Source organism: Dendrobates tinctorius, unplaced genomic scaffold, assembly GCF_039654945.1.
Source record: "Dendrobates tinctorius isolate UK_male_01 unplaced genomic scaffold, ASM3965494v1 ptg000051l, whole genome shotgun sequence".
In the NCBI taxonomy this organism is placed as follows: Eukaryota; Metazoa; Chordata; class Amphibia; order Anura; family Dendrobatidae; genus Dendrobates; species Dendrobates tinctorius.
The window spans coordinates 3,085,438-3,102,973 of NW_027361719.1; the positions used below are offsets into that span (position 1 = coordinate 3,085,438).

A 17,536-nucleotide genomic window follows, 5' to 3' on the forward strand; every position below is an offset into this window, starting at 1 on the left:
CGCTTTGCACACACGTTTTCTGTTGGTGGGGTTCAGCCTAAGTTTCTTTTGGCGATTACTCTGATCTGTTCCCTGTCCACATTTTCCGCCAAGGCTTTTGTGGATTCGGGAGCAGCGCTAAACCTAATGGACTTGGATTTTGCTAAATGTTGTGGATTTCCGTTGACACCTCTGCAGACACCTATCCCTTTGAGGGGGATTGATGCTACCCCTCTGGCTAAAAATAAACCTCAGTTTTGGACCCAGTTGGTCATGTGGGTCGCCCCAGGCCACCAAGAAAATTGCAGATTTTTGGTGTTGCATGGTCTGCATGATGCCGTTGTTCTGGGGTTTCCCTGGTTGCAGATTCATAATCCAGTTTTGGATTGGAAGTCTGTGTCTGTGGTGAGTTGGGGTTGCCGGTGTACCTTTAGTGAGGCTCCGGTTTTTTCCACCTCTCCTCAGTCGCATGAGGTTCCTGACTATTTGGCGGACTACTATGATGTATTTAGTGAGAATGAGTCTGCGTCCTTGCCTCCTCAAAGGAGTTATGACTGTGCAATTGAACTAAACCCGGGGTGTAAATTTCCTAAGGGTCGGCTCTTCAATTTATCTGTACCCGAGCACGAGGCTATGCGGTCCTATATTAAGGAGGCGTTGGAGAAGGGTCATATTAGACCATCCTCTTCACCCTTAGGTGCCGGGTTTTTTTTTTGTGGCCAAGAAGGATGGTTCTTTAAGGCCTTGTATTGATTATCGTGCCCTCAATAAAATTACTATTAAATATCAGTATCCGTTACCCCTGATTTCGGATCTATTCTCTAGAGTCAGAGGTGCTTGCTGGTTTACCAAGCTTGACCTCAGGGGGGCGTATAATCTTATCCGCATTGAGCAGGGGGATGAATGGAAGACGGCGTTTAATACTCCGGAGGGACATTTTGAGTACCTGGTGATGCCTTTTGGGCTCACTAATGCCCCTTCTGTCTTCCAGTGCTTCATGAACGATATTTTCCGAGACTTTGTCTATAAATTTTTGATTATCTATCTGGATGATATTTTGATCTTCTCCAAGGATTGGGATTCTCATGTTGAACATATTCGGACTGTGTTCCGGATCTTGAGAGAGAATTCTCTGTATGTCAAAGGATCAAAATGCCTTTTTGGAGTACAGAGAATTTCTTTTTTGGGATTTATTTTGTCTCCGTCAACTATTGAAATGGACCCGGCCAAGGTACAGGCCATTTATGATTGGGTTCAGCCCACTTCTTTGAAGGCCCTCCAGAAGTTTTTGGGTTTTGCTAATTTTTATCGGAAATTTATAGCAAAATTTTCTAGTATTGCCAAACCATTGACTGACCTGACCAGGAAGGGTGCGAATGTGTTGAATTGGTCTCCGGAGGCGGCTGCTTCCTTTCAGGAGCTGAAGCGTAGATTTACCTCCGCCCCGGTTCTGCGGCAACCTGATGTCTCACTCCCGTTCCAGGTAGAGGTGGATGCTTCTGAGATTGGTGCAGGAGCGGTGTTGTCCCAAAAGGATCCGGTAACATCTAAAATGAATCCCTGTGCTTTCTTTTCCCGTAAGTTCTCTTCATCTGAACGTAACTATGATGTGGGGAATCGGGAACTGTTGGCCATGAAATGGGCATTTGAGGAGTGGAGACATTGGTTGGAGGGAGCCAAACGTCAAGTTGTGGTCCTCACTGACCACAAAAATTTGATTTACCTAGAGTCGGCTAAACGCTTGAACCCTAGACAGGCTAGGTGGGCCTTGTTTTTTACACGTTTTGATTTTGTGGTCTCTTACCTTCCTGGAACTAAGAATGTCAAGGCAGACGCCCTCTCTAGGAATTTCTTTGCTGATTCTCCTGTGGTGACCAAGCCTGCCACCATCTTAGGCGAAGGGGTAGTTCTTTCTGCCATCTCGCCCGATTTGAGACTTGCTCTGCAAGAGTTCCAGGAGGACAAACCTGAGCTTTGCCCCAGTGGAAAGTTGTATGTTCCTGACCAGTGGAAGAAGAGAGTGATGGCTGAAGATCATTGCTCTGCATTGGCTGGTCATCCAGGTATTTTTGGTACTAGACATCTGGTGAGTCGCTCTTTTTGGTGGCCCACCTTGTCTCATGATGTCAGGAATTTTGTGCAGTCCTGTGGGACTTGCACCCGGTCTAAATCTTGTTCTCGCTCTAGTGGGTTGTTGATGCCTTTGCCGGTCCCCAGGAGGCCATGGACCCATATTTCAATGGATTTCATCTCTGATATGCCGGTCTCTCAAGGAATGACTGTTATTTGGGTGATTTGTGATAGGTTCTCTAAGATGGTTCATCTTGTACCACTCCCTAAGTTGCCATCTTCCTCTGAGTTGGTGCCTCTGTTTTTGCAACAGGTGGTTCGCTTGCACGGGATTCCTGAGAACATTGTATCTGACAGAGGAGTTCAATTTGTGTCTAAATTTTGGAGGACGTTCTGTTCCAAGTTGGGAATTCAGTTGTCCTTCTCCTCTGCTTTTCACCCTCAGACCAATGGGCAGACAGAGAGAACAAACCAGACCTTGGAGTCGTATTTGAGATGTTTTATTTCCGCTGATCAGGATGATTGGGTTTCATTTTTGCCCTTGGCCGAATTTGCTTTAAATAATAGAGCTAGTTCTGCCACTTTGATGTCACCTTTTTTTTTGTAACTTTGGTTTTCACCCTCGATTTTCTTCAGGGCAAGTGGAGCCTTCTGCCTGCCCAGGTGTTGACACTGTGGTGGAGAGAATGCACCAGATCTGGGACCAGGTGGTGGATAAGTTATCTCTCTCCCAGGAAAAGGCCCAGCGGTTTTCCAATCGACATAGGACCATTGGTCCCCAGTTTAAGATTGGTGATATGGTGTGGTTATCATCAAAAAATATTGCTATGAAGGTGGCTTCTCCTAAGTTTAAGCCTAGATTTATTGGACCTTACAAGATTTTGGAGATTATTAATCCGGTCTCTTTTCGTTTGGCTCTTCCTGTCACATTTAAGATCCATAATGTGTTCCATAAGTCCTTGTTGAAGAGGTTTGTTGAGCCAGTTGTGCCTGAGGTGGCACCTCCGGACCCTGTATTGGTTGAAGGTAACTTGGAATATGAGGTAGAGAAAATTCTGGATTCCCGTCTGGCTAGACGGAGACTCCAGTATTTGGTTAAGTGGAAGGGTTATGGTCAGGAGGATAATTCCTGGGTCTCTGCCTCTGATATTCATGCCAAAAGATTGGTGCGTGCCTTTCATCGGGCTCACCCTGATCGCCCTGGTAGCGTTGTTGAGGGTTCGGTGACCCCTCCTCAAGGGGGGGTACTGTTGTGAGTTCATTTTCCCCTCCGTCACTGAGGCCTGGTGACCTCCCTATTCTAGTGAAGGAAGGTAGTGAGCCTGATTATCAGGCACCTGGGACTAATGAAGACGATTGGCTGAGTGGAGTCACTGACTGGATTTAAGGCAGCCTACGCCCTTTCTGCCCTGCGGGTGATTTCTCTGTGGACTCTTGGACACCAGTCTGATTCCTGCTCTCCTAAAGCTAAGTTTTCTGTTTTGCCTTTTGCATCTAAGATTTGTTTTTGTTTTTCTTGCTTTTTGGATTCTGCCACTCCCTGCTGGAGTGTGCAGTGTTCCTTGAGCTCTGTCTTCTGAAAGTACCTGAGTGCTGATTTAGTTTTTGAAGCTTAGTTGCTTCAGGGCCATTTTTATATCAGCTTGTTGGCTTTTGTCTCTGATAGGGTTTTGGCAGATTGCAGACAGCAGCCTTCCTATCCGTTCCTATCTAGGTAGTTTTTGGACCCCGTCTTTGCTCAGCCTGTCTTTCTGTCTGTGTAAGTGTTTTCATCTTGCTTCACCGTCATTATATGTGGGGGGCTGCCTATTGCTTTGGGGTCTGCTCTGGGGCAGTTAGATTTCCCCTTTCCTTCTTTAGGCCTATGTATCTCTCCGGCTGTGATCGAGGGGTCTAGGTCATCGTAGGAACCCCCCACGGCTACTGCTAGTTGTGTTGATAGGTTCAGGGGTCTGCAATCTGATAGTTGCCAACTTCTCTGGTTTTCAGGACTTAGCTAGCATTTCTGTTTTTGCCTCCTACGGTGACTCAATCATAACATTTTTGTATGACCAAGCAACTCAATCTTTGTTTCATCAGTCCACAGGACCTTCTTCCAAAATGTAACTGGCTTGTCCAAATGTGCTTTTGCATACCTCAGGCGACTCTGTTTGTGGCGTGCTTGCAGAAACGGCTTCTTTCGCATCACTCTCCCATACAGCTTCTCCTTGTGCAAAGTGCGCTGTATTGTTGACCGATGCACAGTGACACCATCTGCAGCAAGATGATTCTGCAGGTCTTTGGAGGTGGTCTGTGGATTGTCCTTGACTGTTCTCACCATTCTTCTTCTCTGCCTATCTGATATTTTTCTTGGCCTGCCAGTTCTGGGCTTAACAAGAACTGTACCTGAGTTCTTCCATTTCCTTACTATGTTCCTCACAGTGGAAACTGACAGGTTAAATCTCTGAGACAACTTTTTGTATCCTTCCCCTGAAAAGCTATGTTGAATAATCTTTGTTTTCAGATCATTTGAGAGTTGTTTTGAGGAGCCCATGATGCCACTCTTCATAGGAGAACTACTTGCAAGTGCCCACCTTAAATACCTTTTCTCATGATTTGATACACCTGGCTATGAAGTTCAAAGCTCAATGAGGTTACAAAACCAATTTAGTGCTTCAGGAAGTCAGTAAAAAGTAGTTAGGAGTGTTCAAATCAAGAAAATGATAAGGGTGCTCATACTTTTGCATCGGTCAAATTTTGTTTAAATACAGATTGCACATTTTCTGTTAGTACAATAAACCTCATTTGAATCCAGAAATATAACTGAGTCCATCAGTTATTAGATATGTGAAACTGAAATAGCTGTTGCAAAAACCAAAATTGTTATAAAGAAAAAAGGTTAACATTAATAGGGGTGCCCAAACTTTTACATATGACTGTAGATGTTTTCGGCCAAAGTCAAAATTGGAAAATTGGAAACCTGATTTAAGCAGTAGGTAATATTCTGATGGCACATTCACATTTAATAGGCAAATACTGACAGAACAACAAACTGCCAGACAGAATTATTATCCAACATACAAGAGACCATGAAGAAACAATGTTTGATAGATCCATATTCATTTTTGGATTTTAAAGTGACCCTTGGTCATTTATTGCTTTTGAAATTTATTTATTTTTTTACGTTTTCTTGGTGTAGCTGGTTCTTTATTCTCATTAAAATGTTAGGAGATGACATCTACTCTCCTGGAAACCTTTAAATAACTAACACAGTGGTTTGTGAGATGTCTGCCCTGTCAAAGAAGGGGCATTGTGACATCTTGACATTTCTTTTTGGCCAAGATAGGATACTTAAGTCTGTACATCTTTGTAGCCAAAGGGTTACAGTCAATGTCCAGGACTAAAATAACCTGCCATTTTAGTGCTAGATGAGGTCAAAGTTCTAAGTGGAGTCTTGTTTCAAATGCCACACATAAATAGATGCGATATTTTGACCTTTTACAATTAGCACTGTGGGTGTACACTCTTTTAGAAAGACGTAATCATGCAGCCGGAGATATGATTCTTGTGATGAAGAATAAGGCTTCATATCAGAAGGCAACAGAAGTGTTTGCTTTGGCTCCCTTTTCTTGAAGGGTTGCGTCCACCTTCATATATGGGTATTGTTGATATTGTTGAATAGTCCAAGCAGTTTTGCAATTTACTGCATATTTGAATTTTCAGTGTTTGATATATATGTATTTTAGATATAAACTGGAGTGTGTGGTTACCTCTAGTCCTGGCCAGCTTCAGCACTGTGCTTACACACTAGACAATAGTGGTGGTTGGTCTCCTAGGCAATAAGCTGCAAACAAAAAATTTTTAAAATGTAAATATCTCAAAAAACGGCTGCAAATTTTAATACTCAGTAAATTGTAAAAAAAAGTGCTTGTTTTTACAAGAACTATCCTCTAATATCTGTCTATGAAGGTTGGAATAAGCCTTTAAATAATAGACTTTATAAAATATTATTGTGGACGACAATGCAGTGTAACTAGTACAAGAGGCTGAGGTGATGTTTTATGCAGTGGTTCAGCAGCACTTTCCATCTGTGAGTAACTGCACATCAGAATGTACAGGAGTCATTGCTAGAGTTAATACTGGAGCACTTTGGGAAGCATTCATGGTACTAGAAAAAACTGACTCTTCAGCTGGGACAGTGAAGAGTGTAGTGTTTGACGTTCCCTGGCCAAATCTTGAACAATCAGATTTTAGGGGTAAAAAAGTGTTTGCCCTGTCAAAATGTGACAATAATCACAACTCACGGACAGGTTGTGAGGCAGAGAAGTCAGACGTTCTAGGGTAAGTACCAAGAGAGCAGGTAGTAAACTAAGTGAAAAGACAAAGGCATAAGTTAGGGCACAGTTCAGAGTCAGAATGCCAGAGAAATAGCAAAGGGGCAATAACAAATGGGTAGTCAGAACACGGTCCAAAGGTCAGCTGTAGAAAATCAGAATTTACAGCAAATGAATCAGGCAGACATACACCAGAGAGCATGAGCTTTTGACTGGCAATGATCTGGGCCAGACAGCTCACCTAAATGGCAGGGCAATTACTAAGAACAGAGGACACCTTGAGAAATCTCTGCACCTCCCAGTCTCAGATTAACTGAGCTGTCAATCAAAGCACTGACAGCTTAGCATGTCCCAGCACTGGATAGGATGACAGAGCTGTACGTCTCTGAGTCCCTGACAACCTGAGAGGAGGAATCGTGACAGTATCCCCTAAGACAGTACCTGGATCCTTAACTACCTCATGAACCGACCTCAGTTTGTAAAGGTTCGGGACAGTGTGTCAGACACGGTGATCTGCAATACAGGGGCACCTCAAGGTACAGTTCTTGCCCCTTTTCTCTTCACACTGTACACTGCGGATTTTAAGTGCAACTCATCTAGCTGCTACTTGCAGAAGTATTCTGATGACTCTGCAATAGTAGGCCTCATCACAGGAGGAGATGAAAGAGAGTACAGAGATACTAACCAAGCTTTTGTGGAGTGGTGTCAGAGGGACCACCTTAGGATTAATTCCGAGAAGACCAAGGAATTGGTGCTGGACTTTCGCAAGGGAAAAAAATCCACCAGTAGTGGTGAACATTCAGGGAAATGACATTGAGAAAGTCGACACCTATAAGTACCTTGGTGTGATCCTCAATAATAAGCTTGGCTGGGCCCATCACTTGGATGCAGTGTACAGGAAGGGCCACAGTAGGCTTTATCTGCTCAGAAGGCTGAGAGCCTTCGGAGTTAGGGGGGCACCCCTTGCATCCTTCTTCAACTCTGTTGTGGCATCTGTCATCTTCTTTGGTGTGGCGTGCTGGGGTAGTGGCATATCAACCAGGGACAGGAATAGGCTGGACAAACTGATTAGAAGGGCCAGATCTATCCTGGGATGCCCCCTTGATCCAGTTCAGGAAGTAGGCGACAGGAGGATACTGGCCAAGGTGAGCTACATGGTGCAGAATGATTCCCATGCATGAGACCGTGACAAAGATGTGCAGTACTGTCAGTGACCAGCTACTTCATCCTAAATGTGAGAGGGAGCACTATCGAAAGTCCTTCCTTCCTGCTGCAGTTAGGCTGTATAACCAGCACTGTCCGAAACAGAGAACGACCCAAACAGTGAACTGATAGATCCAAAGTTGTGATAGTCCGGTTATATCTTTTTTTTTTTTTTTCCGTATATGTACCTACCTACTGTCAATGTAATGCCTTTATGCATCTGTATCTGTACTTGTTCCTGCCTTGCTGCTGTAATGCTCTGAATTTCCCCATGGTGGGACGATTAAAGGATTATCTTATTTTATCTTCTTGACAGATTTTTTTTTTTTGTCCTCCATCCTGGCATTAGAGCCCTATGGACACATTAGCATGTACGTAGGGAGCTTTCCCGGTATATATGTAAAGCATAAGCATAGGGAAAACATAGGGAAAAAACACAGTATGAAAATATATTATTGTTACCTTTGTGAAATGTTCTCCTGGGATGTTATCTACCCATACTGGACTGATTCGTCTGCTATATCTGTGTAAGCTGTCAGATAGGCGATCACGGACACTACCATTTTAGAATCTGATGTGATATCAAAGCTGATTTTATTTATAATACTTTTATTGAATACTATGTCTGTCTGTTTATAGGGTGGTACAGTCATAGGAAGTGCTAGATGTCAGGATTTTCGCGCTCGAGAAGGTCGACTTAAAGCAGCATGCAACCTGATTAAAAAAGGGATTACCAACCTTTGTGTCATTGGTGGAGATGGCAGCTTGACCGGTGCAGACACTTTCAGGGCAGAGTGGAGTGGACTGCTTGCTGATCTTCTCAAAGCAGGTAAATAGCTGTGAATGTTAAATCCTATCTGATTGAGATGGTCCGCAGAAGGGTTTTATTCCGCAGACGGGTTTTGGTCACATAAGGGTTTTATTCCGCAGAAGGGTTTTGGTCGCAGAAGGGTTTAATTCCTCAGATCGGTTTTATTCCACAAAACGAGGTTACTCTGCAGAATGGTTTTAGAACTTGCAGGGTTCCTCCCTTCTCTGACAATAGATAGATACAGGCTAGAAATAGGTTTTGAAGTCTTCAAAGCAAGGTCTTCAGGATAGTTCCTGCTGGCCAATTTTCGTAACAATATGACAATTTGATTGCAACTATAGTTAGCTCTGTGATGCAGGAAAGTAAGGTATATGTAATGAAAATAATATTTATCATCAATCCAACATTGTGACACAGTAAAAAAAAAAATTATTATTTTTATCGGCACTATTTGTATATACCACCCATAGCGACGTTGCCAATAAAAATAGCTACTTAGTGCATGGCATGACTCTTCCAAGTTAGCAGGGAGGAAATTCCTCTGTGTTCGCCAATGTCTGAGGACCGAACTGGTGGAAAAGTGTAATGACCTTTATTAGCTCTGACTCGAGGCTTGTCATTATTGGGGTTAAATGGCATCTCCACTAGAATGATGAATTGGAGTGACCATCACACAAAATTGTCTTTATGTAAAAGGGTTCGATTTTCTATTTTTATCAAAAATTTAAGACAACTTGTGTTTCTTTGTGAACTTTTTTTACTAATATTTTTTACTTTTTTATTTAGGAAAAATTAGTTCTGATGAAGCCAACAAGTCTAGCTATCTGAATATTGTTGGGCTGGTGGGATCCATTGATAATGATTTCTGTGGCACAGATATGACCATCGGAACGGATTCTGCTCTTCACAGAATTATGGAGATAGTGGATGCCATTACTACAACAGCACAAAGGTAAAGACTGAAGATGAGGCATTGATCACCAAGCTGGTCTTCAAATCAACTTTAACCACATTTATGGTAAATCCACAGGGGATGGTTTTGTGGCAGTTTTACCTGTGGATTTGCACAGTTTAGAATACATAGTGGTTTACATTAGCAGGCAGTTAGATAAGATTTTTCATATTTTGCAGAATGTGTCCGCACAAAGACGGGATCACGATTTTTGTTGCGGATTTTTACCGCAGGTTTCAACCCTCTCATTGTAATTAGTATAAAATCCACTGTCAAACTTCTCTGAAATCTGTTTGTAACGTAATCAGATTTTGCTTCTAAATTCTAGGAGATAAATTTAACATTTGGGAACTTGGCATAACGAAGCCCATGTTCAATCTATTTTTCCAACAGTCTGTTTTCCTAATTTTATGTTTATCATTTCTAATTTATCATCTATTGGCAGCTTGCCCTACTCTAAGATGGCCATCAGTGGTGCGCATGTGATGTGCGCTGCTCCTCATAGTTCTGTAGCGTGTTGTTGATGTGGGGCAGCATGGCGCCTGCACAGGTGCAACTTCTGCATACCGTAGTAAAGGTGGATAAGGGCCCAAACATGACTGGTGGGCACTTCTCATTAATGAGGTATTCTCAAGTCTCTTGAGCGGCTCAGAGCTTAGCAGTCTTGTTACAGTCTCTTTATTTCCTGGTTGCTTGGGGAGGTGGGTGCTTCTCCTTGAGTGACAGTTCTGGTGAGTAGCTTCATTCTACTGCTACTCCACATTAATAGTCTGCAACTGTTTGTTCTGAGTCTACACTGTAGATGATATTTACATATAGAGATAACAGGGCCTTTGAACAAGCACATGGCTCACAAAAATGAGAGCCGTGATAAGGAAAACTGCTTTGGATGCTGGGGGCAGGGGAATTGTGAATCTACAGGTCTGATGAGATCTCTGTCTGGAGTTTAGAAGGAGGTGAGCAGCTAACTGTTGTATAAATGTGCTGTTATATCAATAGGCTGGAGAGAGCTGACTGGTATGTTATGAGTTAACTCCTCTCCTGCAGAATAACTGTTGCGCATAGTCAGCCAGGCTGGGGTAGCTGAGCTATATGGAAATAAGCTGTACGCTATGTAAGATAAAAGAAAATAGAAAAAATGCAATTTAATAACATGAGAGCAACCCTTAAACATTACAGGTACTTTCTGCCAATATTACATTCTTCGTTGTCTGTTGTTAATTTGGACCCATTCCACGGCCCTTTTTCTACCTCACTGTCTGCCCCAACTGTATATTTCCTTGAGAATGCTGATGGCGAAACACACATTGTGAGTGGAGCTGTAGTCCGGCCATTGTATTTTGATATGTCCCAATGTAGTGGGTAATGTACTGTGCATAATTGCATTACTTAAAGAAGTAACTACTGACACCTAGTGGTTGTGATTAAATATTATCTGTATGACTTCGCAGGACTTTTCTAATAATGTAGTATTTATTTGTCCATTAATTATGTTTTCATGTATGCCAGGAACATCGCTTGTACAACGTGACAGGTTCTCTTTAAAAACTATGTTTTAAGCCACTCATACACATTAGTACAAATATGCCAATTTTGTCAGGACCTGTCAAGCATCCGATCTGTATGGAGGAGGTCTTCAAACAGATGATGTCAGGGAGAGAAGGATTTGGAATGTCCGTACCCGATCATTTTGTTTTCAGGAGAGAAAAGCCTCTGCCACATGTGTCTGACAGCAGCTTTCTCCCCTCCGGTCATAGAAAACATGTGAGCTCGGGAGAGATAGCGGTGTGCCGAACCACCGATGCTATCGATAATGTCTGTAGCTCTGCCCGCGCCACTCACAACTTACTGGGAACCATAAACTGTTTGCTTTCTCCTCTGCTTCCCGTCTCTAATATTAGAATTACACTACCGTTCGAAAGTTTAGGGTCACCCAGACAAATTTGTGTTTTCCATGAAAACTCATAATTTCATTAATCAAATGAGTTGCCAAATGAATTGAGAATCTAGTCCAGACATTGACAAGGTTCGAAAAAAAGATTTTTATTTGAAATAATTTTCTCCTTCAAACTTTGCTTTCGTCAAAGAATGCTCCCTTTGCAGCATTTACTGCATTGCAGACCTTTGGCATTCTAGCAGTTAATTTGCTGAGGTAATCCGGAGAAATTTCACCCCATGCTTCCAGAAGCCCCTCCCACAAGTTGGTTTGGCTTGATGGGCACTTTTTGCATAGCATACGGTCAAGCTGCTCTCACAACAGCTCAATGGGGTTGAGATCTGATGACTGCGCTGGCCACTCCATTACAGATACCAGCTGCCTGCTTCTTTCCTAAATAGTTCTTGCATAATTTGGAGGTGTGCTTTGGGTCATTTTCCTGTTATAGGATGAAATTGGCTCCAATCAAGCGCTGTCCACAGGGTATGGCATGGCATGGCATTGCAAAATGGAGCGATATCCTTCCTTATTCAAAATCCCTTTTACCTTGTACAAATCTCCCACTTTACCAGCACCAAAGCAACCCCAGACTATCACATTACCTCCACCATGCTTGACAGATGGCGTCAGGCACTCTTCCAGCATCTTTTCAGTTTTTTTCATCTTTTCTGCGTCTCACAAATGTTCTTCTGTGTTATCCAAACACCTCAAACTTGGATTCGTCTGTCCATAACACTTTTTTTCAATCTTCCTCTGTCCAATGTCTGTGTTCTTTTGCCCATATTAATCTTTTCCGTTTATTAGCCAGTTTCAGATATGGCTTTTTCTTTGCCACTCTGCCTTGAAGGCCAGCATCCCGGAGTCGACTCTTCACTGTAGACATTGACACTGGCGTTTTGCGTGTACTATTTAATGAAGCTGCAAGTTGAGGACCTGTGAGGCGTCAATTTCTCAAACTACAAACTCTAATGTACTTGTCTTGTTGCTCAGTTGTGCAGCGGGACCTCCCACTTCTCTTTCTACTCTGGTTAGAGCCTGTTTGTGCTCTCCTCTGAAGGGAGCAGTACACACCGTTGTAAAAAATCTTCAGTTTCTTGGCAATTTCTTGCATGGAATAGCCTTCATTTCTAAGAACAAGAATAGACTATCGAGCTTCACATGAAAGATCTTTTTTTCTGGCCATTTTGAGAGTTTAATGGAACCAATAAATGTAATGCTCCAGATTCTCAACTAGCTCAAAGGAAGGTCAGTGTTACACCGCTCCGTCATACTCACCCGGCCTCCGCTCCGACGCCGCAGCCGGCCTCATCTCCCACGCCGCAGCCGGCCTCCGCTCCCACGCCGCAGCCTCTCTCCACACGGCGGTCACCTCTGATGGGCTCGCGGCCGACGCCATCCCTGCATGCAATGCGCATGCGCCATAAGCCGCGCCTCCCTGCTGCTTCTTGTGCTCTGGCTGTGCCCTGACCCGGAAGCACATTCGGACCAATGGCAGACCAGACGGGGCTATATCAGGCCGCTTCCCCCTGAGGGAGGCGCCTGATCGTTGTGTTACCTTGCACACTGGGCCCTGCTTCCTCCTGTGCTCTCTGCAGCCTCTCGGTGCCATCCGAGGTGTTCCCTGCAGCAGCCTCGCAGCCCTGTCCCCCATGTTCCCTGCAGTATTCTCCGTCTTACTCCAGTCCTGCTCCAGCGTTCCTGTTCCTTCCTACTCCAGTCCTGCTCCTAACAGTCCCTGTATAGGTGTCGGTTCCACCTGGCAGCTCGACCGGGGCCCCTCGGTGCCACGGTCCAGAGGGTCCACTCCTGGAGATTCCGGCTCCTGACCACCCACGCTAACAGTCAGGCTTGTAGGTTCTCTAATCAGCCAAACTGTTTTCCGCTGTGCTAACATACTTGCACAAGGGTTTTCAAGGGTATTCTAACCATCCATTAGCCTTCTTACACAGTTAGCAAACACAAAGTACCATAAGAACACTGGAGCACTGGCGTAGCGTGGGGGGGGCGGGGGGGGGCGGTCCGCCCCAGGCGGCATGTGTGTGGGGGCGGCGCGGCAGCAGCAATTCCACCCTGCAGTGCAGTGCAGCGGCGGGCAGGGAGCGATGCGATCACGGCAGCTCCGCTGCCTGCAAGAGTGAATAGCAGGAGCGGAGCTGCAATGGTCCGTCCTGCTTCCTGCCCGGAGGCCGCGCTTCCTGTTTCACACAGAGGAGCGCCGCTGAGTGACGTCATCATTCAGCGGCCGCTGCTGTGTGAGGGAGGAAGCGCGGGCGATGCTGCGGACAGGTGAGAGGAGAGAGGTGGTGTCTTGTGTGTATGTATGTATGTATGTCTATGTGTGTGTGTGTGTCTGTGTGTATGATGGAGCAGGCAATGATGGGAGTGATGGTCTAGAAGGCAATGATGGGGTGATGGAGCAGACAATGATGGGGTGATGGAGCAGGCAATGATGGGGTGATGGAGCAGGCAATGATGGGGTGATGGAGCAGGCAATGATGGGGTGATGGAGCAGACAATGATGGGGTGATGGAGCAGGCAATGATGGGGTGATGGAGCAGGCAATGATGGGGTGATGGAGCAGACAATGATGGGGTGATGGAGCAGACAATGATGGGGAGTGATGGGGGTGATGGAGCAGGCAGTGATGGGGTGATGGAGAAGGCAGTGATAGGGTGATGGAGCAGGCAATGATGGGGGTGATGGAGCAGGCAATGATGGGGTGATGGAGCAGGCAGTGATGGAGCAGGCAATGATGGGGGTGATGGAGCAGGCAATGATGGGGTGATGGAGCAGGCAATGATGGGGTGATGGAGCAGGCAGTGATGGAGCAGGCAATGATGGGGGTGATGGAGCAGGCAATGATGGGGTGATGGAGCAGACAATGATGGGGTGATGGAGCAGGCAATGATGGGGTGATGGAGCAGGCAGTGATGGGGTGATGGAGCAGGCAGTGATGGAGCAGGCAATGATGGGGGTGATGGAGCAGGCAATGATGGGGTGATGGAGCAGACAATGATGGGGGTGATGGAGCAGGCAATGATGGGGTGATGGAGCAGACAATGATGGGGTGATGGAGCAGGCAATGAGGGGAGTGATGGGGGTGATGGAGCAGGCAGTGATGGGGTGATGGAGAAGGCAGTGATAGGGTGATGGAGCAGGCAATGATGGGGGTGATGGAGCAGGCAATGATGGGGTGATGGAGCAGGCAGTGATGGAGCAGGCAATGATGGGGGTGATGGAGCAGGCAATGATGGGGTGATGGAGCAGGCAGTGATGGAGCAGGCAATGATGGGGGTGATGGAGCAGGCAATGATGGGGTGATGGAGCAGGCAATGATGGGGTGATGGAGCAGGCAATGAGGGGAGTGATGGAGCAGACAATGATGGGGTGATGGAGCAGGCAATTATGGGGTGATGGAGCAGACAATGATGGGGGTGATGGAGCAGGCAGTGATGGGGTGATGGAGCAGGCAATGAGGGGAGTGATGGGGGTGATGGAGCAGGCAGTGATGGGGTGATGGAGCAGGCAATGATGGGGTGATGAAGCAGGCAATGAGGGGAGTGATGGGGTGATGGAGCAGGCAATGATGGGGGTGATGGAGCAGGCAATGATGGGGTGATGGAGCAGGCAATGAGGGGAGTGATGGGGGTGATGGAGCAGGCAGTGATGGGGTGATGGAGAAGGCAGTGATAGGGTGATGGAGCAGGCAATGATGGGGGTGATGGAGCAGGCAATGATGGGGTGATGGAGCAGGCAATGAGGGGAGTGATGGGGGTGATGGAGCAGGCAATGATGGGGGTGATGGAGCAGACAATTATGGGAGTGATGGAGCAGGCAGTGATGGGGTGATGGAGCAGACAATGATGGGAGTGATGGGGTGATGAAGCAGGCAGTGATGGGGTGATGGAGAAGGCAGTGATGGGGTGATGGAGCAGGCAATGATGGGGGTGATGAAGCAGGCAATGATGGGGTGATGGAGCAGACAATGATGGGAGTGATGGGGTGATGGAGCAGGCAATGATGGGAGTGATGGGGAGAAGGCACAGTGATGGGGTGATGGAGAAGGCAGTGATGGGGAGAAGACAATGATGGGGTGATGGTCGAGAGGGCAATGATGGGGTGGTGGGTGAGAATGCAATGATGGTGGTGGTGGAAAGGGCAATAAATGGGGGTGGTGGAGGAGGAGGAAATGATGGAGGTGGTGGAATGGGCAATGATGGGAGTGGTGGGGGAGAAAGCAAAGATAGTGGTGGAGAAGAAAATGATGGAGGTGGGGGAGAGGACAATAATGGGATGCGAGGGGAGGAGGACAATGAGGGGTGTGGGGGATTGGGATGGGAGGAAGGGGGACTTATAATGGCCTTAGGAACAGGGGGAGGTGGAGGAAGACATTATCGTTTATTATGTCTAACACAGTCCCTTAGTATATAGTGTACTCACTAATTCTGTATAACACCATCCTTAGTTACATAGTTTCCTCTTTTATTATGTATAACACCGCCCCTTATTACCTACCATCCTCTCTAGTTATATATGGTGCCGTCCCTTATTATATAGCTTCCTCTGCTGTTATGTATAGTGCTGTCTCTTACATAGTGTATTTTTGTTATTTTTGTTATTCACAGCGCCCTCTTTTATTACATGGTCCCCTCTCTTGTTAGATATAAAATGACTGCTGATCGAGGAGCCGGTGACCAGACGACCAGTCCATCAGCTCCTCCATTAGAAAGGAAGCTTTCCCATGCTCCATCAGCCATCATTGCATTATACAGCTAACAAGACAGGACGGTATGTAATAAAAAACAGGGCTCTATATAATCCAATATGTAAGGGACAGAACTGTACATAACAAGAGAAGGCACTGTGTATGGGACAGCAATATACATAATAAAGGAGACTATGTAATATATACCTGTATGTGTGTGTGTGGCTATATAATATCAATAATCTATCTATCTATATATATATATACACACACACACGTAGCTTTGACGCCATAAAAGGAGGGGGGCCCGGACACATTTCTTGCACAGGGACCCCAAGCTGTCAGTGTCCGCCCCCTGTCCGCCAAAATAATTTGTACTTTCTGGTTTTTTTTCTGTCACATTATTAAAAATTATTATTAAAAAAAGCCATTAGGTCTTCATCCAGCATCATCAAGCTAATACATACATATATATAGAGAACTGCAAGAAGTTGAAAGTCTAGAAATTTAGAAATAATAGCAGAGTTAGTAGCAGACTAAAAATTAGATCTTTGAGTGTAGTGTGGGCTCTTCGGATGCTTCCGAATTATCAACGACCAAAGGGGCGGCAAATTTTTCGACCGCCCCGGGCGCCACAAACAGTTGCTACGCCACTGCACTGGAGTGATGGTTGTTGGAAATGGCCTCTATACACCTATGAAGATATTGCATTACAAACCAGATGTTTGCAGCTAAAATAGTCATTTACCACATTAACAATGTATAGAGTGAATTTCTGAGTCCTTTTAATGTTAGCTTCATTGGAAAAAACTGTGCTTTTCTTTAAAAAATAAGGAAATTTCTAAGTGACCCTAAACTTTCGAACGGAGTGTACTTCCACTTATATTTGCAGTTCATATTATAATTGGGACACATTATCAGAATTGTATTATGTACGATGACTGCAGAACACTTAAAGAGTGGTAACTATTTGTAAATAGTATTCCTGTATCTGGGGGTACGCCATAACAGTCTGGGGCTCCTGGTGTCACATAAATTGGACATTATTGGTCACGTATTTCTGTAATTGATCCATTATCACACAGGCTGAAAACTATAAAAGAAAATTTAATTTTATTAATGTGTTTTGTCGTCTTGTCGTCTAGTCACCAAAGGACCTTTGTCTTAGAAGTGATGGGCCGGCACTGCGGGTAAGTCCTTCACCAGAAGTTCAAACCCCACAATTATGCAGGATCAGTTCCATAGCTTTTATTTTTAAATTAATACATTACTATATAACAAATTGGTCAGAATATAGTTAAATCATGATAGACAGATATTAGAATCCCCATTACCTTCTTATGCACTAATAGGACATACAATGTTGGGTCACTATTTAAATATTTTATGACTAGTAACACTGTGTAGGAAATACTCCATGAAACAAACTCTTCCCCGTCTTCTAGGTACTTGGCTATGGTAACCGCACTTGCATGTGGAGCCGATTGGGTTTTTATTCCAGAATCCCCACCTGAAGAAAATTGGGAAGAACACCTTTGCAGACGACTAAGTGAGGTATGTGACTAGT

At 45.0% G+C, this 17,536-nt stretch overlaps 1 protein-coding gene across 4 annotated transcripts in view; it reads left to right on the forward strand.

The window, feature by feature from the left end:
* PFKM (phosphofructokinase, muscle) overlaps window positions 1–17,536 on the forward strand; it is a 128,946-nt gene that overhangs the window by 61,077 nt on the left and 50,333 nt on the right. For all 4 annotated transcript variants that reach the window (XM_073576689.1, XM_073576688.1, XM_073576692.1 and 1 more), the window contains 4 exons: window positions 8,205–8,394; window positions 9,163–9,328; window positions 17,115–17,159; window positions 17,415–17,523. In XM_073576689.1, coding sequence (XP_073432790.1) covers window positions 8,205–8,394; window positions 9,163–9,328; window positions 17,115–17,159; window positions 17,415–17,523 — 510 coding nt within the window. The remainder of the gene's footprint in view (window positions 1–8,204; window positions 8,395–9,162; window positions 9,329–17,114; window positions 17,160–17,414; window positions 17,524–17,536) is intronic.